This window comes from Bombyx mori, chromosome 11, assembly GCF_030269925.1.
Source record: "Bombyx mori chromosome 11, ASM3026992v2".
In the NCBI taxonomy this organism is placed as follows: domain Eukaryota; kingdom Metazoa; phylum Arthropoda; class Insecta; order Lepidoptera; family Bombycidae; genus Bombyx; species Bombyx mori.
Genome location: NC_085117.1, coordinates 7,358,063 through 7,384,931, shown reverse-complemented (window position 1 = coordinate 7,384,931; position 26,869 = coordinate 7,358,063). Strand labels below are relative to the sequence as shown.

At 36.4% G+C, this 26,869-nt stretch overlaps 2 protein-coding genes across 2 annotated transcripts in view; one reads left to right on the top strand and one right to left on the bottom strand.

Moving 5' to 3' along the window:
* The window catches only part of LOC101745108 (ER membrane protein complex subunit 8/9 homolog), a 6,992-nt gene extending 2,876 nt beyond the window's left edge, over positions 1-4,116 (top strand). Inside the window, exons 3-4 of the mRNA XM_004931559.4 lie at positions 2,132-2,234; positions 3,199-4,116. Coding sequence (XP_004931616.1) covers positions 2,132-2,234; positions 3,199-3,383 — 288 coding nt within the window. The 3' untranslated portion in view covers positions 3,384-4,116. The remainder of the gene's footprint in view (positions 1-2,131; positions 2,235-3,198) is intronic.
* Positions 3,805-26,869, bottom strand: LOC101744960 (alanine--glyoxylate aminotransferase 2, mitochondrial). The gene is made up of 17 exons (XM_004931558.5): positions 26,735-26,869; positions 25,630-25,712; positions 24,733-24,917; positions 23,682-23,805; positions 18,727-18,915; positions 17,683-17,811; positions 14,956-15,108; positions 14,465-14,686; positions 13,770-14,015; positions 12,853-12,894; positions 10,574-10,702; positions 10,017-10,176; positions 9,107-9,321; positions 7,834-7,940; positions 6,645-6,785; positions 5,279-5,593; positions 3,805-4,211 (listed from the first exon to the last, which is right to left on the bottom strand). The coding sequence occupies exons 1-17, from the start codon at positions 26,745-26,747 to the stop codon at positions 4,085-4,087; spliced, it is 2,580 nt and encodes an 859-aa protein (XP_004931615.1). The 5' UTR covers positions 26,748-26,869; the 3' UTR covers positions 3,805-4,084.

Sequence of the window (26,869 nt, the reverse complement as noted above, 5' to 3'; positions counted from 1 at the left end):
TTTCTAAACACATTTCCATTAAGTAAACAATTTGTCTATAAGTCTTTAGAAAATAAAGGTAAGTAAGGTAAGTGGCTTGATAGAAGCGGATCTGCGAGGGCGTCATACTAATCATCGCAAAGTAATAACTAGGGATGTTATCAGAAGTATATGCGATCACATAAAATCTCTTCAGCCTGTAGAGTCTCATTACTCTCGCCAAGGAAGTAGTAAAATTTACCTAGACGGAGATCTAAAGTTCCATCGCTTGTTTGAGTTGTATAATAAGTGATTTAATACACTAACATACTCTCCAAAAGCTAGTTCTGAACGGCAATATCGCGACATCGTTAAAATCGACTTTAAGATTAATTTTTATATGCCAAAGAAATACCGATGTGACAAGTGTCATATCTATAAGAATATATCTAGTCTGACACTATATGAAGCACATTATATGAAGCACATATGAAAAATAAAGAGATAGCTCGCCAAAAAAGTCGACCGATAAAGAACTGGCCAAAGTATCAGATGGTAAACTATTAGTCGCCACTTTCGACTTTCAAAAGTTCTTACTGCTCCAAAGGTACTATAAGTATCCTTTATTATAAAAGAAAGCTTTAAATGTTTAATTTTACAGTTTTTAATGTGGCTGAACAGGAATGTACTTGTTTTATGTGGCATGAAGTCCAAGGGAATCGCGAGGCAAACGAAGTGGCTAGTTGTTTGTATGAGTACATCTCCAAACGTAAGGATCAAGGTACAAGCAAGCTTCGGTTGCCGCTTTTATTTTTAAAGTGACAATACATCATTGTTTTTTAGAAGTTGGTCATAACCAAAATTAAGGCGATAGCGTTCACACCTTTATAGAAAAATGTGCCAAGAATATATTTGCTTATACACCATTTGAGTGTTTTTGTTTAGTACACTGGGCTAAGCAAAAAGGAAAGCCTTATATTGTAGAAGAATTACAATACACCGATTTTTTTAATTACAAAACGTTATTAAAGGGCAATGGGGTTAAAAGTAATAATGGAGAAAAATTTCAATGGAATAAAATAAGAGAGGTGTTTAAAACCTGAAGATCCTTATAAATTATTATATAAATATGATTTACCTGCCGAAGACTACCATAATTTATGTATAAAAGCGTCTACCAGGAGACAATGTGTAATCGATATTGATGTACTGTATACCAATAGGCTGCCGATGATACCTCAGGTGAAAAAAGATGGTTTGATGAGCATGTGCAAATCTCAAATCATACCCAGCGCTCATTATGATTTTGTCCAAAGCCTACCAGATACTGGTAACGACAGTTTTCCGGATTAAGATACAGACTAACTTTGTAATAATTAATGTAATTTTTTAAATAATTAATGTAATTTCATAGTTTTTAATAATTTTTTTTTTATTTTTTGTACTGAAAATTTGAATCTATGTGATTTGAGAGACTGCACAATACTGATTGAATTTTTTACGAATATTCAAGTAATGAATAAATATTTTTATTTTCTTAGAGGGAATGTTTATTTGGACTGTTTTGATTACGAAATACATTATATTTCAGTATAATGGAAGATAATTATTTTATTTTAATTATTCCCCTTAATAGCACTTATGCTATGAACGTCTTTGTTCCATTGTATGTTATGGTAACTGTAACCCAAGACACATTATTATTTTATTAGTTCCAATGTAAGTTATCGTACGTGTAACATACCCTACTTAATCCTACATATATATCAACGTAAAGTATAGTAAGTACTACATACAACGAAATACCATTGATATTAACCGTAGTAGAAAACCGTATGTGACTTTTAAGAAATTCTAGCAAAAAATTCAAAAAACCTTTTTAGTAGTAATATTCCGTTCCTAAAAATATATCTGTATGCCAATTTTGATTCTTAAATGAGCTGATTTGACTTCACTATCATCAAAAATCTGCTTGCATAACTTTGAATTGCGATACTGTAAAGTTGATAAAATAGAGTTACGATATTATACGTAGGAGGTGTCGATATAACAGATTAATGTAAATAAAAGTACACTAAATTTCTTATTCATCTTTATCAATATTACAGTAGTAAGATAAAATAGACATTTTTCTGATAAAAAATAGTTAATTGTTTTTACATTACAATCACAGGTGGATAACAAAAAAATGGTTCAACATTTAGATTCACCAGCAATTAAAGTTCATAAATATTCAGATGGCAAATGGAGACCAAGGGAATCTTTAATTGTTTTCCGTAAGTAGCTCAGTGTTTTATTAGACTTTCTGCAGCAGCTGCCCTTGTTTGCTCCTAACCTTTTAATTTTTTTCTATTTATGATAATTATCTACAAGTTATTTATAGCAGTTTTACTTGTATATTTCCTTTTTTTTTTTTTTGGAGAATTAGAACAAGTTATAAGATTCAATTGTGTTAATATATCTGTGCAGGCTTGCAGAAGTAGTTACTGCCACCTGCCCTATTTTAGCTGTGGAGTAGTAATGCATTTCAGTTTGAAGTGTGAGGCTGTTGTACCAGTCAGTCAGAGGTGGTTGGCCTCATTTATGTTGTCTGTGGGCTCTGATAACTACTTTCACCAGGTGGACCATAAGATAGACTACCCATCTAAGCAATAAAAAAAAACAAATTGCTTGATTCATTTTGCTTATTCTCTTTAGGACTGTGGCTCTTTAGGACTTTTTTAGATCAAGCATAAAGTTTATTTTGTTGTATTTGAATATGCATTCAAACTCGGTGTGTTGAATACAATTATGTGTTCTTCTGTTTGTAGTGGTATTAAATAATTTTAAAGCATCATTTGTAAAATAGTTTTATGCTAAAATGTGTTGTTATTCAAAATAAAATACCATCTTTGCTACTTCCATCAGGTACTACTGGTTTTTAATGCTAAATTATAACAAAAACAATAATAATAATAATAACAATATATTTTAATCATTACATGCCACAAAATGCTGGCTATGTGGTTATCAGCCCAGAATAGCACCACCCTTTTTCTTCCTCAGAGTCTCATAAAACACAATTAAGGTATTCACCTTAATCGCGTTTTATGATTTCTGTCTGCCTATTCAGGCAGCTCTTAGAGTATTATATCAACTCTTATGAGCTTCTTCACTATTACAGTTTTATTTTTATTTTATAAATACAAAAAAAAGCCCTTTCCCCAGCTCGTGACCATAAATATAGCTTTCTCATTTCAGAATCACCATACGTCCTCGAGACTGTCTCGCATCTTCTTCAAAAAGGTGTAGAGCGTGATCTTGTGGACTTTGATAATTACCTCGATGATCAGAGCCAGGATTGGACCAATCAGGGCATAGAGAAACTAGTGGCGAGCATTAACGCTTCTACCCTCGATGATGATGATGAGAAGGAAATACGATAGTTAAAGTGTCAATGTACATGTATTAGAAGTATCTTATGGGTTATAGGCAATTTAGTATCAATTATATCCTTTCTATGTATGTAATAAAAATCAGACTATTTATCTATGCAATTGTGCATTGATATCGCTCAATGACTGAATCGATTTAAATATGGTATCAGTGATGTGCTGTACTCTTGTTAGTATATTTCATTTATATGTTAATAAAAAAAAAAGAACCAAATGTAACATTCATTACCATAAGAATGGGTACATAATACACATTTTGTGGGTATGAAATTAGGGCCCTGCCTGTTCATAATAATTAATTAAGCATCATGATTATCATTCCTGATTGAAGTACTCCTATTTCATGATTTAATGTTGTATTTACTTTGCCAATGGCATGTTGATTTTTGAAAGACTATATTGAAACAGAGGATTATGAGGAGACAAATCGTTTATTCCTTCTGCGTCCCTGTACTGTCTTATATGTACCATCTACAAAGCAAGACCTACATATGTATATACACATATATAAGTCGTGCTTGTCAAACAAATTAGTTACCAATAAAAAAAAGTTACGTTGTATGCACTGTATTAGTACATCTATTACAAGCAAATAAAAAAACAATCCACATCTTATTAAAGCTAATCTAATTATTGAAAAACAACTATGATTCGTATCATATTAAATTATTGTATAACATTAAAACAAAATACTATGTTAACTTATTAAAATAATCCTCGACTAGTTTCTTGCATTTATTAACAGCTCCTAAATCACTGGCTTTCCCTTGGAATCTGCCGTTCTTGAAGGCGCCCTTCGCTTTCAGCATCTCAGTTATCCTAAGATAATAAATTTTATTCAGAATTATTTAGGGTGAGTTGATTTTTTCAGTATATTATACATTGCGTTTTATACCGTATGGTCCATGGGGAATACTCTAAAGAATTATTCGAGATGATCCCCTCATCTCCTTTTTATCATCGCACCTCCCGCCATCGGAGCAGAGTTCATCCGTATTCAAACGAGGCTTGCAGAGAGTACTTAACGGTAGGCAGCGGCTTGGCTCTGCCCCTGGCATTGCTGACGTCCATGAGCGACGGTGACCACTTACCATTAGGTGGGCTGTGTGCTCGTCTGCCTACAATGGCAAAAAAAAACTGCGAAAATTACTGAAATCTATTTTGTTTATAATGTCTTCTTCTTTACTCTAGTCTTTATATTGCATACGAACATACGGTCCACAGCAACGGTATCAGTCCCAGGGTCAGTTAGTTTTTTTAATTTTTTTATGGCTTAGATGGGTGGACGAGCTCACGGCCCACCTGGTGTTAAGTGGTCACTGGAGCCCATAGACATCTACAACGTAAATGCTGCCAACCACTTTGAGACATGAGTTGTATGGTCTCAAGACTCTCAAGACGTCCTACCAGTAAAAATCCATTGCTTAATGCTTTTCAAATATTGAAACTTATTCCTGTATGAACTGAATAAGATAACCATTGTAAAGTGTGCTCATGATTCACAAGACCCGTTTTGAATTTGCGACAAGTTGCGAGGGCCCCGCGTGGTCGTGGTGAATTGAATATGCGATTTAAAAAATAATATCTATCTATATATACGCAAATTTTAATTTGCGTAATTACTGGTGGTAGGACCTCTAGTGACTCCGCGCGGGTAGGTACCACCACTCCGTCTTTTTCTGCCGTGAAGCAGTAATGTGTTTCGGTTTGAAGGGTGGGGCAGCCGTTGTAACTATACTTCGCAACTAAGAACTTATATCTCGAGGTGGGTGGCGCATTTATGTCGTGGATTTGTATGGGCTACGGTAACCACTTAAGGCCAAGCGAGCCGTGAGCTCGTCCACCCATCTAAGCAAAAAAAAAATTAACAAAATAATAAAATTTACATGTCTCCCAGCGCTTTACAATGCTCCTCCGGTCCTTGAATAATGATCTGCCCTTCCTTCGCCCTATCGGGGTCCTCAGAGATCAGAAGCACGAACATTCCCTCGCCCTCCAGCCCTTTGAGCACGGCCCTGTTAAATTCAGGCGTAGCTTCCCTTTTGAACATAAATACGTATTTCGGTTTTGGTGTTGATCCTTTTATTTTGTTCACTTCGAATTCAGCCAATTCGATGAGAACGTTCTGTAAATTTTTGTTTGTAGTTTTTATGTTTTTTTGCAATTTCTGCACTAGCTCCTCGTGTTTGGTTGGTTCATTTCTGAAAAATATTTTGTTTTTGTTGGTTTACATCACAATTATCGTCTGTGACAAAATTATCAAGAACGGCTGGACTGGATTTGGCTAATTTTGTTCTTGAATTATTTGTGGAAGTCCAGAGAAGGTTTAAAAGGTAGATGAATATGAAAATGCTCGGAATTCAATAAAAATAACAATTTTGTTTTTCCTTTGATGTGTCCCCCGTCGGACGGATTCCTTTTGTTTGTATTAAGTTTATTTTATACAAAAGCTTAGGTCTTTTAACTATCGATTCAGGCACTAAGAAGTCTACCGGGTCAGCTAGTAATGAAAAAATAACAACCAAATATGTGCTAGTTTCCCTGAAGAAATCAAAGGGCAGTACAGCCGTAAGACTGCACACGGAGACTCAAAGATCATGTCGATGTCCACAGGCTCCGGCACCCTTAAATCAAGCTGCGAGCTTGTTAGTCCAACTTGAGGTGCAAAAAACATGCCATCTACTCTTAAAAAACATCTACCCTTTTAATTCGTAATTTATCATTATATTATACATTGAATAGACATAGAACATATATATATATTTGCATAGTCCAATTTATGACATTATAATTGGCCGCAAACTATGCCCACGTATGTATGTAGCTTTTTTTTCCTACCTAAGCTGAGAGCCTTGAGAGGATATTTCAGCGTAACCTTAACTAGTAGGTGAGCTCACGGGGCTCAAACCTGATGACGTTGATAACACGAACCCTAGCAAGAGCAGTGCTTCGCAGAATCTACCACCGGATCGGAAACGCGACCCACTGAGAAGATCCGGCGAGAAACTTAGTGGGCTGTGTCTGTGGGTTAATTTACTCGTCGAACCCGTCGCTTGCGACAAAGGGCTTGAAGTACCTAAAAGCACCGTTACTGGATCGGGAGGATCCGAAATTACGTGTTTGAGGCGACGTCGACTGCTTTCCATTCTGTCCACAGGATCGGGAATAGAAATCATCAACTTAAGCGTTGCCCACCTACTGACCATGGCTTGTACAGTATATATTTTTTATTAATATAATAATGGAACTTACTTCAAAAGCCCCGTCAAAGCTTTCTCCCTTTCTAACATGCGCTGAAAAGTTTTCGTCACCCGTTCGCCTACTAAAAATTTTAAATTTGTCTTTCCCTTCTTCCCCGGCTCTGCTCCAATTATTTTTATTATTTGGAGTTGACTGTGAATTAGATGTACAAGAATTTTGTTACATCATTATATATTCCTTAACATATTACATTACATAAATATAAATAACTGAACAAATCAGGCACAAATCATCCAGCCCCACATTATGATTCCTTGTGTTATGGATACCAAAGACTAGCATGCATACTTATATACGTTTTAAAATACATATATAGATAATAAACACCCAGACAAAGAGCAAACAACGAATTCATCACACGAATGTTTGCCCGATGTGGGAATCGAACCCACGACCCTCGGCACAACAGTAGGGCCGCTAACTACTGCAATCCCACAAGAGACTATTAAATGTTTTATTATCTTTAGAAAGTGAATGTAATTTCGCCATTTCAACCTTAAAGGTAAGCTCTGATTTGTGTCCAGGTCGGTGCGCTGGTTCCACAGATACTTGCTATCCCCTGACATGACAAATAACTTCAGGGATACACATAGATTATGTAGTATTTACAGTGAGACGCATTATAGATTATAAGCCTTTGATTTGTTATGATTCTTATCATTTGTAACAAATCTACTTGGCAGTTTTATAGTGACGATATATAATCAATATTATTATTATTATTACCTTCTAATTTAAAGTAAAGTAATTAAGAAATGTCGGAAAGATACTCTGTAAAAAAAAGAGGGAGTTCGCAGGGAATCCCCTCTTATGGCTTATGTCATCCCTCTTTTGCCTTTTTCTCCTCTCATTTAATGTACAGTAATCATTACTCTTTCCATGGCATTCTGTTTATTTTTCATAATTATTTGATAATTTTACTGGTCGTAGGACGTCTTGTGAGTTCGCACGGGTAGGTACCACCACCCTGCCTATTTCTGCCGTGAAGCAGTAATGCGTTACGGCTTGAAGGGTGGGGCAGCCGTTGTAACTATACTGATACCTTAGAACTCATATCTCAAGGTGGGTGGCGGCATTTAAGTTGTAGATGTCTATGGGCTCCGGTAACCACTTAACACCAAACAAAACAAAAAAATAAATAAAAAGTAGTGGTCTATACTAATAGAACTTGAGTTTGTACCTTAGATTCGAGACATGAGTGCCGCAACACATGTTTTCGTCAATATCACCAATGCATATAATCCGTATAGTTTCCATGCAATCCTTTGGTAGACCTCTTGTGTGAGCCTTGAATAATAATGATGAAATATAATGAATAATAATGAAAAGAGATAATAATAATGATGGATATTATCATTATTATTCTCACGAACAGGAAAAAAACGTAATTCGTAGCTAAATATTGAAATTATGCATAGATTACAATGAAATTCAAGATAAAGTCGTCTTTCCAAGAAGCATTAAAATTCGTTAATTATAAATATTAATATAATAATATTTTACTAATAAAAAAGTCTTTCTTCACAATTGTATTGTCACTACAAGCGCGATCACAATTTGTCAACGTGATAACATTATATTTTATATTATTGGATGAGCACATCTGATGTTAAATAGGTGTTGGAGCCAAGAGATATCACAACATAAATGCCACAAGTCATCTTGAGACATAAGATTAAAATTTCAAGTGCATTTTGGGGATACAGGGGTATGCGTAGTGAAAAACTTAAATGGTCAAATCTTAATTATAATGTGACATCACTATTAATTTGAACGTTCCAAAATTTACTCATTGTATCTATACTAATATTATAAAGCTGAAGAGTTTGTTTGTTTGTTTCTTTGTTTGAACGCGCTATTTGAAAAAATCTTTCAGTTAGATAGCCCATTTATTGAGGAAGGCTATAGGCTATATAACATCACGCTAAGACCAATACAAGCGGAGCACCAATAAAGAATGTTTCAAAATCGGGGTTTTATTCCGAAACGGTTGAATAGCTCCTTAACATTCTATTTTTTTTTAAATATTTTCACTTTCTACATAAATGAAGTTGCGGGTAAAATTTTGCGTTATACCCAAGGTAACTATTCCACGCGGACGAAGTCACTGGCAAAAGCTAGTCTATACATATAAATAAAATGTCTGTTTGTAATATTGAAATAACCGCTTTTTACTACATGCATATGAATATATATACGGTACATACACCAAAATAACATTTTTTACAATTTTTGTCTGTCTGTCTGTCTGTTTGTTCCGGCTAATCTCTGAAACAGCTGGACCGATTTTGATGAGACTTTCACTAATAGGTAGCTGATGATATAAGGAGTAACTTAGGCTACTTTTTTTAGACTAGCTTCGCCCCGCGGCGTCACCCGCAGTTATTGTCCTACCGCGCGCAACACGGCGGGCTTCGCCTATCAATAATAACATTTAATCTTATTTTACAAACCTCATTTAAATCTGGATCATTAGACTTGCAAATCTTCACACTGACCGGTACAGCAGCTCTGATCAGTTCATTACAGTAATTCTCGGTAGCGTTTATTTGCTGTTCAGACACTTTCGTAGAGTCTATCTCGACATAGGACTCGTCTGCACCAAGCCACCAGCTTGTTGTAGGTAGGCTGTGATGCTTCTCCAGTATTGCCGATAAAAGATGCTGGCCTGAGAAACCAAGATTTCAAGAATATGCAATCTTGTATTTTAATTAAAAATGTCTATTAGCAAATGTAGGGGACACAGTTTGAGTAGCATATGCGGTTGTCCATCGCTGGTTATAGTCAGTCGTACATTGCCCGCCCGACATGGCAGACACTTGTGACAATATACGGAGTAAAATCGGAACTAACTTGTCTTATTTATAAAGGGCAGCTATCACCTTAGATAACCTGCAAACCGTACAGCAAAAACTGAACAATAATACTATCTGTTCGTCAACACCATTAGTCTAATGACATGCATTGCTTGACATAGACGTCCTGTAAGGTTAACCACAGCGGTCAGTCTTGTAGTCAAATAACTTATTTACCTTAAAATTTAAACTATTATTAATAATTCAAACACTTAGGAATCCTACTAATCTTATAAATGCGAATGTTTGGAAGTGAAAGAATGGATTTTGATGAAACGTCACAATAATATAGCTGACACATGAGAATAACACATAGGCTATCATTTATAGAGATATATTGTAAATTACCCAAAATATAATGATAAGTGTCAAGTAAGTAGAAAAAAAATCTGTTGTCTTATTTTCATAATCATTTTCATTCATAATTAATTAAATGTTCCCGAAGGGAAGTGAGGCTGAGTATATATTATGGTCTACTTCCTTAAAGGAAAGAAAATTGAATGTTTACCAGAATGCTGCTGCATATGATCAAATCTTCTATTCCAATTGACCTTTTGTTTGACCTCTATACCCACATCTATTGGCTCTCGTGTGAAGTGGAGTGCCTCGTCACCTTTCCGGAGAACTTGCAACACTTCAACATCATTCAACCAGCCGATGTCATGAGGCTGTAATATTAATCAATAACTGCAAATTAATTGATGTGCATTTTAGCTTTTGTAATTAATTTTCCCTTCTATCTCAAATAACTAAAACTCTACCTAGGTGGTAGGACCTCTTGTGAATCCACACGGGTAGGTACTACCACCCTGCTTATTTTTGCTGTGAAGCAGTAATACGTTTCAGTTTGAAGGGTGGGGCAGCCGTTGTAATTATACTTGAGACCTAAGAAGTTATATCTCAAGGTGGGTGATGCATTTACATTGCAGATGTATATGGGCTCCTGTAACCACTTAACACCAGGTGGGCTGTGAGCTTGTCCACCCATCTAAACAATAAATAAAAAAAGCATGGTGTTACAAGCATTCACAAATAATCATTTGTGAGAGGTTTTAATAAATTTACCTGTCCACCTCCTGCTGGAAAGAGGATAGTGTTTTCTAAAATAATCTGGAAACCTTCAAATAATGATGTTTTTCCATAATCTACTATTGGTTCTTTGGTTGGCTCACACTGCAGTACTTTAGATTGATACTGAAATTGGATACATTTCACAGTATTATAAAGATCATCATCATACAATAAGGAAAATTTTAATTAAGTTCAAAACATTTCTGTGAAAAATTGTCCCTAAATAATGTAAAATATACTTATTAATTAATATGAAATTATCCCAAGCTTTTCACACAAACAATATGAATGTTATTACTTTTAAAATTAAATTTATTAATTAAATTTAGATTAATTTACATTAAATTAAAACATATATTTAATGTTCTAAGTTAATTAAAAAAACTTATTAAATAGATTTGATCATGTATTATGAAATGAAAATGGAAAACATTGTAAGCCGCTTTTTAATTTACTCTTTGATTTTAATGTTATAATAGATTTTTTTATGTAATTCTGTACAGCTTACAAGGATTGGAAGGAACTATTTAATCAATTATATTCACCTCAGTCAGAAAACTATCCTCTTGACATTTGAAAACCATTTTATTTTTCTTTTACTAGTTATTAAATATTTTATGTGATGAAATTAAAATGAATATTGATTAGTAAAATATAAACAAAGATTATAGGTAGATACACATTAGGGCAAAGCCTCAAAATCATAGATATTAGGTTAATATTTAAGTAATAACAATTTATATTCTTTGTACAAAAAACTAAAATAATTTAAACACACATAAACTGAAAAGCACTTTAGAAAAAAACTAAAATATTTATTTTGAATTTTTGACACAAGTCTGTTGCTGCTGTTAGTTTTTTTTGTTTGTTTTCGGCTTTTGGATGTTCGGCTTTTTAGCTTATCCTATTTATTTTGCTACTTTAGCTTTTACTGTAGGTTTTTTTTAAATTGCCATTGAAAAAATTTGCTATTGAACTGAGACTGAGAATTCAATGTACCTTTCGCAAGAATCTGAGAAGCTTTATCTGATGGTTTATTTTAATTTGCATAAACTTGTAACTATAAAACGTGTGGTTATTTTTTTCCTAGCTGATAGCCTTGAGAGGCTATTTCAGCGGAACCTTAACTAGTAGGTGAGCTCACGGGGCTCAAACCTGACGACGTTGCCAACACGAACCTACCACCGGATCGAAAACGACCCACTGAGAAGATCCGGCGAGAAACTCAGTGGGCTGTGTCTGTGGGTTAATTTTTTCATCGAGCTCTTCGTCACAAGCGACGGGTTCGACGAGAACGATGACTGGTGCTTGAGGTACCTAAAAGCACCGTTAGTGGATCGGGAGGATCCGAAATGACGTGTTTTGGGCGACGTCGACTGCTTTCCATTCTGTCCGCATGATCGGGAATACGTGTGGTATATAGATACGCTATTATATTAAAAATAAGTCTTAACTATACATATCTAATACGATTCAAAGAATATAAATATTATTAAGAATATGATATATAAGGAAAACGTCCAAAGAAAGACAAGAATAGGAAAATGGTACAGTTAACAAAACGTTTCAACGAAAGGAATTTTTATGTCGATTTTATCCTCCAGCAGAGCTAATATAGTAAAGTCGTATATGTTAATAGGCTCAAATCATTTGTTTTAAGCAAAACTGAAATTAAATAGCCTCGGAGTAAAATAATAAGCGTATCAGTAGCTAAGAATTTATTTGGCAAAAACTTGATACAATAAACAAAAACAGACAGGGAGCTTTCATGTAGGGTATCTTCAATTAAACATGCTCATTTAGTATTTATAGTTTCATTCATCTTAAAAAAGCCTTTAACATGTTTTTTCTCCTCTCCTATTTTTATCACTCTATCTGTCATTCTTCGTCTTCTTTTCGACTTCCTCCTAATGAGTTGAAGTCTTTCTACCTAGATGTGGTAATGCCCTATAAAGAGACCCTACAGTAAACGGTTATAAACCCACTATTACTACATATTTGCTACACACATACATTTACTACACATACGCGCTCTTGATTAAGATAAAAACAAACTTCAAAAACATTCAATTTATTTCAAAACCTTTTAATAAAAAACAGTTTAGGGTTAGTACTTTATTTCAGTAACTATATATTTCCTAAATATTCAAACAACTTAAAACAATGTATATTGTACAAAAATAAAAACTTTCAAACGGGCAAGGATTTCTATTACACACTTAGTTGACAACTTTTTTGATCGCATCATTGATGATCGAAATGCCGAAGTCGACGTCCTGTTTAGTGATGCACATTGGAGGTTTTATTCTGAATACCTGGAACAAGTAATAATTTCTAATTAATATCGATATCTTTAGGACCGATCGTTGTGGTGAGGCTTGGAGGAGGCGTATGTCCAACTGTAAGCCTCTGTGGGCTGGCAAAATAGAAGTGATATTTTTAAGTAAATCAATTTTAACGTCGTTACTAATTTAGAAGTATTTTCTTACGAGCTTACTGTACAGTTAAAGGCAAGATGTAGGGATTTTTTTTAATTTGTCGTTAACTTTATTTTATTTTCATGGCGCTATTTGTTTGGACGAGGTTGGACGCCATACACCCGCACAGATAGGCCATACACCATTATATGAATCCCACCACCTATTTTAAGGGTCGGAGACTCAATTGTAATGTGCGGCCCTTAAATTCGAATGTATGTATGACTACTTCGCAACAGATTAATAGACAACATCGTAATGCGTACAGATGCACGCATACATCCATAATGTATATAGCCTATCACCAGTTATATGTATATTAGTTTAATTTTGTTAATTCAATGCTTTTACAGCGTCAAACATTTAAAAATGGCGGTCTATATATGGATTAATGACTGTAAAAGTTCACAAGTATAACGAAACGGAATAAAATCACTAGACATAAGATTTCAATCCCAAATCTGAATTGAGGTGTCAGATATTTTTTTTCTATTATGACAATTGCAATTGCTCAGTTAGGCTAAAAGGGCGAATGGTTGCAAATAAATTTCTTTATAAAATATGTACGAAGCTTTGAAGATTGAAATTTTAATTTTAATTCCTTTCTCAACACTTTTAGTCCACATTATGATGGATTAATAGGATTGATTACAAAACATTATCACATATAATTCTTTAAAGATCTGAATCTTAGCTGTTATTAATAGACTCACATTATTAAAGCGTCCACCACGAGCGATGAGCACTCCGTTGTCTTTGATATTCTCATGGATATCATTAACTTTGGAAGTGGTCAGCGGTGTCTTAGTTCCGGGTTCAACAAGCTCCACTCCGATCATGAGGCCTTGTCCCCTGACATCGCCAATCACTGGGTGCTGCTTCTGAAGATCCATCAACTGCCTGATGAAGTATTCGCCGACTACCTTACTGTTCTGTTGCAGTCCTTCTTCTTCAATAACCTGTCAGATTAGAAATATAGTTGGTGAATTTTAAGCGATTCATAAAATTCTTTCTATGTGCAGTGGGATACACGTTTACAAAACTAATGAAAATTTTGTTAAAAACTAAGCGCTAGGTTTAATAGTGAGATAACAGTGAGTTGAAAAAATAATTTGAATTGGCTCATACAGCTCTGAGACATAGGCGTTTTATTGTATAGGTATTATAGGATATACCTACAAAAGCGACTGTTGGTTTAATACACTTTGTATCGCGTTCTTGCAAATTGACATTGATGTATGTACAATTTTTTTTTTATTTACCTAAATTTATCATTACTTTTGAGATTACCACACAAATATAATTTCATAACAATTTAAATCAAAGATAATTTTTAATTGTCTTTTTTTTTCTATTTCGAGGCAAAAGGAAAGTAGTTAAAATACCTATATTGTTTTCAAAACAGTACCTCCAATACAGCTTTTCCAACAGTCGAAGCCATCGGGTTTCCACCGAAAGTGTTAAAGTAGGCAGCCTTCGCGTGATTGGCTGCTATCTCTTTAGTGGTGACGACAGCGGCCAGAGGGAATCCGTTGCCGATCCCCTTAGCCATCGTCACGATGTCGGGCTTCACGCCGTGCGTCTCGAAGCCCCAGAAATGATCTCCAGTGCGACCGAAGCCTGTTTGTACCTGAACAATGATGTACAAAGCTATAAATTATATATAAAGTACAGCAGAAACAAAACTGCTACAGTACCCGGCGCGTAGTAGTATCGTCGAGAATGTAAATCCTGTGCATCAACGGATTTTAAATTGGGTTTTCGTGGAGTGCTAGATGAGAGATATGACTGATATTTGTAAAGCACAAAATAAAAAATAAACTGTCTTTATCAAAAAATTTATGTTGGTTGATAAGCCTTAGTTTTACATCTATGTGTTAATTTATTATGAACTCTCACCTCATCAGCTACATACAAGCCACCATTCTTCTTGATCAACTCTTGAGCTTTCTTCAGGTATCCCTTAGGGAATTGCACGACTCCACCAGCACCCTGAATGGATTCCGCAAAGAATGCCGCTACTCTGCCGGCCGGAACTGAGTTACCTAATAGCTGAAGAGCAACCAAATAATTTATTATAGATGCATATTTAGTGTTAGGAAAGGCAGTAGGGGCTACATATTTAGTGTTAGGAAAGGCGGTAGGGGGGTATATTTCTAATATAGGTATTATTATTTAATTATGACATACTAGGCTGCACTAAAAGTATCGGGAATGGAATATTTCCACTGTTCCTGTCATATTAAAATCTTTTTAATTGAAAACTCCTTGGTTTTAAAAATCAAATGCCATTTATTTATTTAAAAAAAGATTCTCGGTCTTGTCACGAGGTTTTGTCAAACTTGTTTAGTCGTTGAGAAAATGGAATTGACTCGAGAAAATTCAAGAGTGATAATTTATTATGACTTTCGAAGTGGTTTAACACAAAAACAGTGTGTTGACCGGATGATTTCTGCATTTGGTGATGAAGCCCCATCCAAAACCACAATTTATCGCTGGTTTGCTGAGTTTCAACGTGGACGTGTCAAGCTCAGTGATGATCCCCGTCAAGGTCGTCCAAAAACTGCAGTCACCCAAGAAAACGTTGATGCTGTGCGTAAGCTGATTGAGGAAGATCGACATGTGACATACCGCGAAATTCAGGCAACTTTAGACATTGGCATGAGTCAAATACAAATAATCTTGCATGAACAATTAAGTGTAAAAAAGTTGTTTTCCCGATGGATACCGCATTCGCTCTGTGAAGAGCAAAAAGCGGCTCGCGTTACTTGGTGCGTCAGAACTCTCGAAAGATTCCACGCAGGATCCTCAAATGCTATATACAACATTGTATCAGGTGAAATGAATGCTAGATATACCTACGCGTACGAACCTGAAACAAAAAACCAGTCACGAGTTTGGGTGTTCGAAAATGAGTTAAAGCCAACAAAAATTGTTCGTTCACGGAGTGTTGCAAAAAAAATTGTGGCCACGTTTGTCTCCAAAACCGGCCATGTTACGACTATTCCTCTTGAGGGACAAAGAAAGGTTAATGCAGAATGGTATGATAGCATATGTTTGCCACAGATCGTTTCTGAACTCCGTAAAGAGAACTGCAACCGCCGCATCATCCTCCATCACGACAATGCGAGTTCTCACACCGCGCACAGAACAAAAGAGTTTTTAGAGCAAGAAAGCATAGAATTATTAGAACATCCGCCGTACAGCCCCGACCTAAGCCCTAATGATTTCTATACTTTCCCTAAAATAAAGAATAAATTGCGTGGACAGAGATTTTCATCACCTGAAGAAGCTGTGGACGCCTACAAAACGGCCATTTTGGAGACCCCAACTTCCGAATGGAATGGTTGCTTCAATAATTGGTTCCATCGTATGGAAAAATGTGTCAAATTTCGCGGAGAATACTTCGAAAAGCAATAAATACATTTTTAAATAGTAATGTTGTGTCTCTTCGTTAATTCCCGAAATTTTCAGTGCCGCCCTCGTAATATACACATAATACTGATATTATTAATAATAATACTATATAATAATATTATAATGTTATTATGTATTTGTATTTGATATTATACTACAAATGTTGTATTACAAGCAGAGCTGAGGAAAATCTCTGCAGAAGCATTTATAATGAAAATTATAACAAAAAAAAAAACAATAATATTAGAAAATGAAAAGAACTAAAATAAAATATATAGAATATTAGAAAAGCTAAATTAACTATAAAATATTGCCCACTGAGTTTCGCGCCGGATCTTCTCAGTGGTTCGCGATTCGGATCTGGGTGGTAGGTTCTGCGAAGCACTGCTCTTGCTAGGGCTAGTGTTAGCAAATTCACTCAGGTTGAGCCCGTGAGCTCACCTACCCGTCCGGGCGTAGTTGGAATAGCCTCTTAGACTACTAGCGAACAGGTAGGGGAAAAAGGTCAAAATACAAAAGTACCGCATTGTAACGAAATTACGTAGTAATTGTGCTACCGAAATAATAATAAAATACAAAAAAAAAGTCGGTTTCAAGAGCGTTAAATGAGAATACCATCAGTGTAGTGTAGTATATTATGGTAGGACGTCTTGTGAGTCCGCGCGGGTAGGTACCACCGCCCTGCCTATTTCGGCCGTGAAGCAGTAATGCGTTTCGGTTTGAAGGGTGGGGCAGCCGTTGTAACTATACTGAGATCTTAGAACTTATATCTCAAGTTGGGTGGCGCATTTGCGTTATAAATGTCTAAAGGTTCCAGTAACCACTTAACACCAGGTGGGCTGTGAGCTCGTCCAAACATCAAAGCAATAAAACAAAAGTCAATTCAATAATAGTCCAACAAGGATAACTCAAAACATAAATCTAGATAGCATTTCAATGGCTAAATGAGAAGAACCGGCATTCAAGTCAATAATTAGAAGAATCACCAATCGGTTCACCTCTTTTTTTAAGACTGCATACATACCTTTTCATTTCAAATCCTTTTTTTTACTAAGTGGGCGAGCAAAGGCTCAGCCAGGCAATTCAAATCTCTATAATAACAATAGTTTACGAATAAGCTTACAATATAACATAAATATAGCAACAGCAAAAGCACAAACTCGTTATTGCTATCTAATTATAACAGTTGCTTATGTAATGTCTGCGTACCTCGTTAAGTTGGTGGACATATTTGTCAGTGCTGATGCACTCTCCGGTGCACGAGCAGGATCCTGGAGCTTGCGAGATAGAGTCCCTGCAGCCTCCGAAAGCGCCTCTGAAAGGATCAGGGTGGACTGCCTGTTGAGAAAATTGTTGTATTCTTTTTAGAAATGGCGTTTTATTTAATAAATAAAAAAAAATAAAAAAAAATCGGTTGTCTGTAAAGTCGGTTTACTGACGATAGTTGACGTGACAACGTCATAAGAAAATACGCCTCAGAGCGAGGTAACGCCGCATGATTCATGTTTTTTCGTGCGTGCAGCCGGCTCCATTCGAATTATAAGACGTTGTCACGTCAAAAAAAGAACATTCGATATTCAGTGAGCGACTTATTCATATTGCACCTTAATCTTTAATCAACAAATTTCCGGCCAATTTTCAACAAAGTTCACGTTTATTTAACAATAATAAGCTAGATGTATTGTAAGAACCTTAGTCTTAAACGCCACTACACGTGAAGCGTTTATGACGAAGGTTCGAGAACTGTTTCTCAGAGAGTTAGCAGAGTCATCTAATTGATAATATTTGTTTATATATGTTTTTATATGTATATATTTATGATATGTATATGTATATATTTATGTATATCTATAAATATTATGTATGTTATATATACACATATGTTTAAGTAATATCACCTTCACACTACACCTACCAAGCTTCATCTCTGCACTCCCCTAAGGTAGAGGAGAATGCCTATGGCATTAAGTCCGCCTTTATACTTTCTAGTATGAGGAGTTATAAATAAATAAATAAAAATAAATAAATCTGGATAATCAAAAAGGTCTTATTTACTTTCCAATCGATAAATAAGTCAAAAAGTTACTGGTAAAATATGTATTTTGTAAAACCGAAGTTTAAAAAAACGACGTTTATGTGAATGTGACGGGATATATATAATATATATTATATAAATTAAGATTCCAATTAGTTAAGTATGATTCTGTGTGACTTGAGTGCTTTCTGTAAGTTAATTTCAATTTGAGGTCTTACGTGGTAGAAACCTGGAGGGACGGGAATGGCCATCCTGTACGACTGGGTTGCCGTCAGGCCCATGAGGCTGCTGGTGTAGCCGTGGTAGCTGGTCTGCAGCGATATGATGTCTAGGTTTCCTGTGTACGCTTTCGCCAGCAAAGTCGCCAGTTCATTAGCTTCTGATCCACTGTTCACTAAATATACCACCTGGAAGAATTGGCTTGATGAACGATCTGTTCAACTTTAGTTTGATCGCCGGCAAGAATATCTCAGAGACTCAGATAATTGCCCTCTAGTACGTATCTGATATCATTAAAAATTTTAGTTTTGTAAAGATTATTTTTTATACAATTAATGAATTAGTTATATTTTTCAAACTTGAGTTGCCTCTTGATTTTTTCAGCATAAAATTTGGAATACAAATTAAAAAATGCAATGTCGATAAGTAAAAAATATTAAAAAAATGTATGTCTCTACTTTTTCACTACACAGATAAGGATAGCCTATATTAACAATCTAAAAAAAATCTAGGTTACATTTTTCCAGCTTATTTTAATAACAAAAGTTTGCTATTAAAAACCTAAATATGTAAGTATACACTTATGATCTAGTTTTCTTATTCGACATCGCTTTTTTGATCGTCTTGGTTTACAACGTAGGCCTAAGACTTCTTCCATAAAGCTCTCGCTTCGGAACCCTAACTAATTCCCAAATTCTTTTTTTTAAATATCAAAATAATGAAAAAAACTGTTGACCGCTTAACATCGATGAAAGTAAATTCTCAAAGACCGTTATCGTTTTAATTATTTTGTTGTTTATTTATTGAACGAACTGTGTATATAAAATGACAATTTTTCTGAGATAATTAAGTCGACCTTCAAAGAGGATTCCCGTAGATGAGTTCTTTGTAAGACTAAAGCGCATTTTAAGATTCATATGATACGAGATCCTAAAAGGATTTTCGGGTTGTCCTCTCAAGTGCTTATAGCGAAAAATAGAATCTTAAATGATTAAATTTTAAATCTCACTTAGATAACACTCAAAGTCTAGGTGATTAATAGCTTGTCGAATAACATTTCTTTCGTTGGCGTGTGTCTTTATTGTTCTTTTTATTAAGACGTAAAAAGCCGTAACTATCTATGGTAATATTATTAATTCAATAGCATTTTATAGTATTAGCTACATTGGATAGGCCCGCAGCCTACGGATACGAACGCTCCCACCCAGAGACATTAGATTGAAATTATAATTTGTCTTGGTACTGAAACAAACAGGTTAAGGACCGGAGCGGTCCCTGTGGGTGGATACTATTACTTTACCAAAACAAAATTCCAAAGTTCCCTTGGGACCGCCGCAACTCACCTGCCTAGAACACTATCCTTTTTTTTTTTTTTTTTTTTTTTTTTTTTATTTTTTTATGATTGAAGGATTACTGGTGGCCCGGAGGCCTTTCCAGTTTCACCAGGACAGGTGGGCGAGCAAAGGCTCAGCCAGGAGGGGTGGGATTTGCTAACAGCTACCCGAGCGCCTCCGAAGGAGACCTAACAGCTCAAGAGCAGCTGCTTCGCGAATGAATCTACTACCGGATCGGAATCGCGACCCGCTGAGAAGATCCGGCGAGAAACTCAGCGAGCTGATTCATGGGTTAGGTTGCACGGCGAACTCTTTGTCGAGTTCGACGAGTACGGTTACCGAGGTCCCTAAGCCTGCTCCTAGAGCTGAAGGCGTCTAGTGCGAAGGTTATTGGATCTGATGGATCCGTAAGGACGTGTCTAGGGCGTCGACGGTGACTGGCTCCTGCATGATCAGGATTCGGGGAGTAGTCAGCGGCGGCTACGATAAGGCGATTATCATGACGCATAGCCTTATCGAAGTACCGTTCCGACGCTGACTTCATGTATTTCTGTATAGATTCGAGGTCCAGGTCGTCGTGTAGGTCAACGTTCCTCACGAACCACGGAGCTCCGACGGCTAACCTGCAAAAGCGGGATTGTAGAGATTGAAGGGTGTCTATGTGCGTGCGGGCCGCGTGAGCGAACACCACACTCGCGTAAGTCATGACGGGCCTTATGCAAGTTTTGTAAAGTGTCACCTTGTTCCGAAGGGACATTTTACTCCGCTTACAAATCATGGGGTAGAGTCTACCGAGAATAAACGCGGCACGGTCACGGACTGATTTTATATGCGGGCGGAATGTCATCGATGCATCCAGGGTAACGCCCAGGTACTTGACCTTCCTGGCCCAGGGTATGGATTGACTAAAGAGAGTAATCGGGGGTGTGAGATTCCTCCTCCTAATACGGGAGGAAATCCGTGCGGAGCTTCCCCTCTGAAAGAGCACCGCAGTACTTTTCGCTGGGTTGATGTCTATGCGCCATTTTCGGAACCACTGTCCTAGGGCTCTGAAGCTTCTTCGCGATTAGGGACTTGTTTCTACTGGAATAGTAAACAGTCGTGTCGTCGGCGAATAAAGCTAAATGGGTCGGCGGCGACCGGGGAATATCGTTAACGAATAAGCTAAATAGGAGGGGTGAGAGGACAGAGCCTTGCGGGACTCCAGCTGTGAGAGGTCGTGGGGAGGAGCGGGTTCCCTCGACTCGATATCGAAAAGAGCGGTTCGACAAGAAGTCCCGTATGATGAGCACGAGACTATCCGGCACACCCATGTTGAATAGTTTGAAAATCAAACCGTTGTGCCAGACTTTGTCGAACGCTTTTGCGACGTCGAAGAAGAGAGCTCCCGTGTATAACGGTTTTGGTCGATTAAGCCCCACAAGAATGTGCTCCGTGAGGCGGTGCACCTGTTGAACGCATGAGTGATTTGTACGGAATCCGAATTGTTCATCGATGAGAATGCCCTTGGATGAGACGAAGTCTCTGAGGCGTTTGTAGAGCAGACGCTCATACAGTTTGCCTAGAGACATGAGGAGGCTAATCGGGCGGTAGCTCGTCGGATGATTTTTTGGTTTACCGGGTTTATGTATGCCGATAACGTCCGCTTCTTTCCACACCGCGGGAAAGATACAGTTCGCCATAGCGGCATTGAAAATAGATGCCAACATCACGATGAGTTGGACGGGTAGAAGTTTAATAACGCGGTTGGATATACCGTCGGAACCGGGAGCCTTGCGAGGACGTAGGTCTTTGATCAAGTCTTTAACTTCCATCGGGGTGACGGGTGGTAATACATCAGAGGGTGGCAAGGAGGCTCTGCGTTCTACCTCACTGTCTACTAATTCTACATGCACAGGGTCCACGGATTGAGTGCTGGGCGTGCACTGGGTTTGCAATGTATCGGCCAGCAGCTCTGCTTTTTCGTCATCATCGAACGCCGTGAGTCGGCCTGAGGGGCCTACGAGGGGGGGCATAGTTACTACCGTATCCGATTTGAGAGTACGAGCTAAGCGGTAGTAAGACCTTTGGGAGGGCGCGAGTCCTTCTAAGAAATCAGACCATCTGGCATCTCGGACTTCGGCGATGCGAGACTTTACGTCGCGTTGTAGGGCACGCATTCGAATACGATTTTCCGCGGTAGGATACCTGTCGTAGGCGCGTATCGAGGCGTTCTTAGCTCTAAGGAGTTCCCTAATATCGTCGGACAATTTGAGAACACTATCCCTGACCGCATGTTTTCTATTGAATATGTAAGAAACGCGGACCGCTATGGCTCTTCTAGGCTAGTAGCTATAGCATATTGAAGGGGGATTATTCGACAATATAATTAATTGCATAATCAAAAAAACTAAAAGTAGGAATAGCTTATTTAAGTAATTCTTTATCCATATGCATTTAGTAATTTTTGTCAAAAAATGCTAAAAATCTCGGTCCTTAACCTGTTAAAGAATTTTTTTGTTTTTAAACTAAATAATATTTATTTCCATTGTTGATTTTTGTTGTACGATGATTTTCCTTGTTCGGATCTTAAATTAAAAAAAAAAGATATCAGATAGCGGAATTTGAACATTGGTGTAGATAGACGTTATGCTTAATACCCGACGTCTTATCTTTTAGGTCAAAATGTCCATTGTCATATGGCGGACAGCTGTGCACTTTGGCTGCGATAATCACCGCCAGTGCGAGGTCGTCAACACTTGTAGTATAATAAAAACTGGTTTTTTTTGTTAATTACTTATTAAATCAATAATCAATCGTGTTGTTTTTATAATATTGTTTTTGTTAATTGTGCACAATGCGTTCGCGAAAGGTGATGTCAAAGACGAAGGTCAACTGAATAGTTTCATTGAACTACGTATTACAAATGTCATTGCAGTAAACCACCTAGATAATAAATTTTGTAAATAATTTTGTTTCTTTTGTTATTTCGTGATTAATCAAATTATCTCACATTATTCACTTTTAAAACTGTATGAAGGCTACATTTTGAGTTCGAGACATTTTCTCGGATTAACTTTGCCTATCGAAGTTTTAAATCAGCCACTATCGACTTTATGCCCAGTTATTAATTCCATATAAGAGTATTCAAGCCAGCATTGATTGGCCTAATTATTCTCCTTATTTCTGCTGTGAAGAAGTGTAAAGTTCTGGTCCAAAACGACAGCTGATCTACAGTACAACGGAGATGTAGCGAGTAACCATTATAGAACATAAGATATTTGACAGTTCCTGAATCTCGCTAACGACAATTTTAAGATAAGTTTGCTTAAATACAAGTTCCAAACAATATTATTAGGACCGTCGGTCTACCGATATCATCCGCTCGATGGGAGATCTTGTCATTTTCGCTACTTTGTTTTACCTACCTATTCGCTGGTAGCCTCAAGGGTCTATCCTAGCTACGTACGGCCGTGACCTTTACCCCCCAAAGAGACTTAGATCGTATATCCAGGATGGGTGACGGCAATCAAGATGACATGTATATAGTATGGATTTAAAACGAGGCGAGCTGTGATCTCGTTCCATTTATCAAAGCAATAAAAAAGATTTAAAGTTTATGAGAATTCATTCTGACTTACGTTCAAATCCCCCGGGAGCTTAGCGGCTAATTGTTCGACGTACTCATAGATTTTCGGATGTCTGTACAGGTTGGTCGTATGCCACAGTACATCGAGTTGATCTTTGAGGGCTGCATTTACTTTTCTGCAAGTATAGTAAAAGAATAAAATTCTGAGACCATTTTTAAAAGAGCCTTAGGTTCCTCCTGGTCTAGCTTGGCCACAATTCTGATCGTTTGGCTCTATGTAGAGACAGGTGCTTTTTGTGTCGCTATTGCCACTATACTAAACTTTTGATTGAAAGAACTTTGCCTAACATGATCCCATAGGTCTTTCGAGATTAGTAACTCTTCATTTTGGGAGCGGACGTAATTTAACATAGCTAAATTGGTACTTGGAATATTAATAAAGGTCTCTGTTTTTTTTTATTCCCTTTGTAGGCAGACGAGCATACGGCCTATCTGACTGTGAGGGTTTACCGTCGCCCACGGACTTCAGCAATACTAGGGGCAGAGCCAAGCCGCTACCTACTGCTTTTATTAGGTTGGATGTTACGGAATCTTTGAAAGTCATCTTCACCAACCTTGAGACGGGCGATTAACTTGAAAACTGCACACGCATTTAGGACCCATAGCAAATATCATAATTTTATCATTCCGTCCAATATTCTGACGGGTATCGGAAGGATATAAAAATGTAATACGCATCTTTATTTCAGTTTGAACTTTGAGCGTATGTTTCTTATGTTTTTAATACTACGAGTACATACATAATATACATAAAATAAGATTATTCCATTGTTGCACTTTTATTTTTCTGTTCTCAAATCTTCTCTAATATAATGATTAAAAAATATCTGACACCTTTTTTACGCTTTGCTCATTCAATCGCCATCTTCTTTTCTCTCTCATTCTCTTTTCCCTTTCTTATCGTTTTCTCTCACTCACATCTTAACGCTACTTTCCACACTATTTTCGTGCATTCCGTTCTTACAAAGCCTACATTCATATATGTGAAAGTGGTTGACAGTTTTGATTCCATTCTTGGGGCTGTTATTAGTTATTGTACTCACGGATGACAATGGCCCACGGAGACGGTGACGATTCCACCGAACAGATCCAGGTATCTCTTGCCGTCGTTGTCGTATAACCACTGCATGTGCCCCTGGGTGAGAAGCACCGGCTTCTTATAGGCGTTCGTGATTGAAGGCGGCATGTAAACTCCTTTCATTTGTTCTACTTGTTGGTACGAAGGTCCCTGCGTTTACAACCATACTTAGAAAAAAAAAGTTGATAAATATATACAATTTTTAAATATACAAAATTTATATCGACGGGAGAACGCGGAAAAGTCGTAACTTGCATTTTGGGCTAAATAACTTTTTACCATATTATATTTCATGTAAATAATAATAATAATAATTGCATTTATTTACTCCACAACACAAATACAAATAAATTTTCAATTAATATGACATAAAAATTCTAATTCTAAACAATATTACAATATATTATACTAACATAGGTATATACGGCTCTGGTGTCTGGTGTAATTTTGGGTTTTTCAAGTTACGACAATTCCGCTTTCTTTCTTTAATATCATACACCAGAGGGCCCAATCCATCGAGATGATCAGACCAAATCCTGTCTGGACTTAAAGTTCCACGATGCCCTCAAGAAGGCAAAATATCGCAGCAGATGGAGAACAATTGCGCATGAGAGAATGATGCAGCGTGGGAGTGACGACCCTCATTAATGAGGAGAGCGACTAAGAAATACATCTTTAATTTGTATTCGTACAGGATAAATTACGTAATTTGTTATTTATGTTTTAAGATTCACTTGAACCTCGTTACGACTAATAACGCTACCATTAGTCAGTTCCATTATTTTTGCGTTAAGAAAAATAAATGCACTTGCAAATCGATATAGCTTTCTTTGTTATTAATAAAATATTAAAAAAACTTTACCGTGTACGGTCTGGGCACGAAATCCGTCGGCGGCATTTTGGCCGTGCTGTACGTTCTGACGATGTCGAAGCATAATTTTGTTCCTAAAATATTTTTTTTTTCAGTAACATTTTAATTACTTTTTTCCAGCTGATTCGTAGATCGTGGCTTTTTGCACACAAACCTATTACATAACTCTTCGAACAAATGTTTTACCATCCGTCAAATCACAGTGTAGCATTACAGTGTGATTTGACGGACGGTAAAAGCGTGTCGGCGAGAGTCATGGCCATCCATGAGCTTTTATTAGCTTGATCACCATATAAAAATATAGCATTAAATATGTAGCTTGCTTTACTGTTAAGGCGTTTATTTTATTTTATTTTATTGTTTAATTTTAACAGCACTATTTTCTGATCTCTACGACAACTATAAATACTCGATACGTCGGAATTTTTTTAATGAAAGTAAATTAATAAATTAAAAGTAGTTTTAATTGTGTCTATGTTGCCAAATCCTTCGGACGTTTTGTGAACATGCAAAATAAATGCATTTTAAAAGCAGCATACAAACAATGCTACTCTGAAAAAAGCACCTAAGCATATACGAAGTCTTTCTGAATTTAAATTTGAATAATTTATTATATATTTATTTATATTTATTATTAAGAATTATATTTCATTCATTTATGAAAGAGGAAATGGATTTTGAAATATTGAAATCGATTTTTATAGATTTTTTATTCTGGGAAGAATTTGTTCCCTTCATTTTATAAACGAGCCTCTTTGAGGGTTCGATCAGCAAAATATCTTTTAAATTATATAGTAATTCTTGGCGACTCGCGAGTTTTTCTATTACATCCCATAAAACTTAAATTCCATCTAGGTAATCATAAAATTATAGGAATCAACAAATATTAGAGAAAACGTGATATAATATAAGTAATATTGATAACGATAAATTCTTCGGTAATAATTTAATATAAATACAAATTAATGAAATATATAAAAAAAACGTTTCAATATCAAATAAAATTAAGAAATACAATAAAATAAAAAAAATTGAAAACTATGATACACAAAAGCATAAGAAAAAAATACTTTAGTTAGGTTTTTTAATTACTTACCTCTATTAGCCATTTCGATGTGTTTCTCTGTTGAGGCGATTGCAATATGTCACACTAGAACTGCCCTACTCGTTCTGAACGATGCGACGCGGGAATTTCACTTTTGTTGCCATTAATCTCTAGTTTGATTAACAT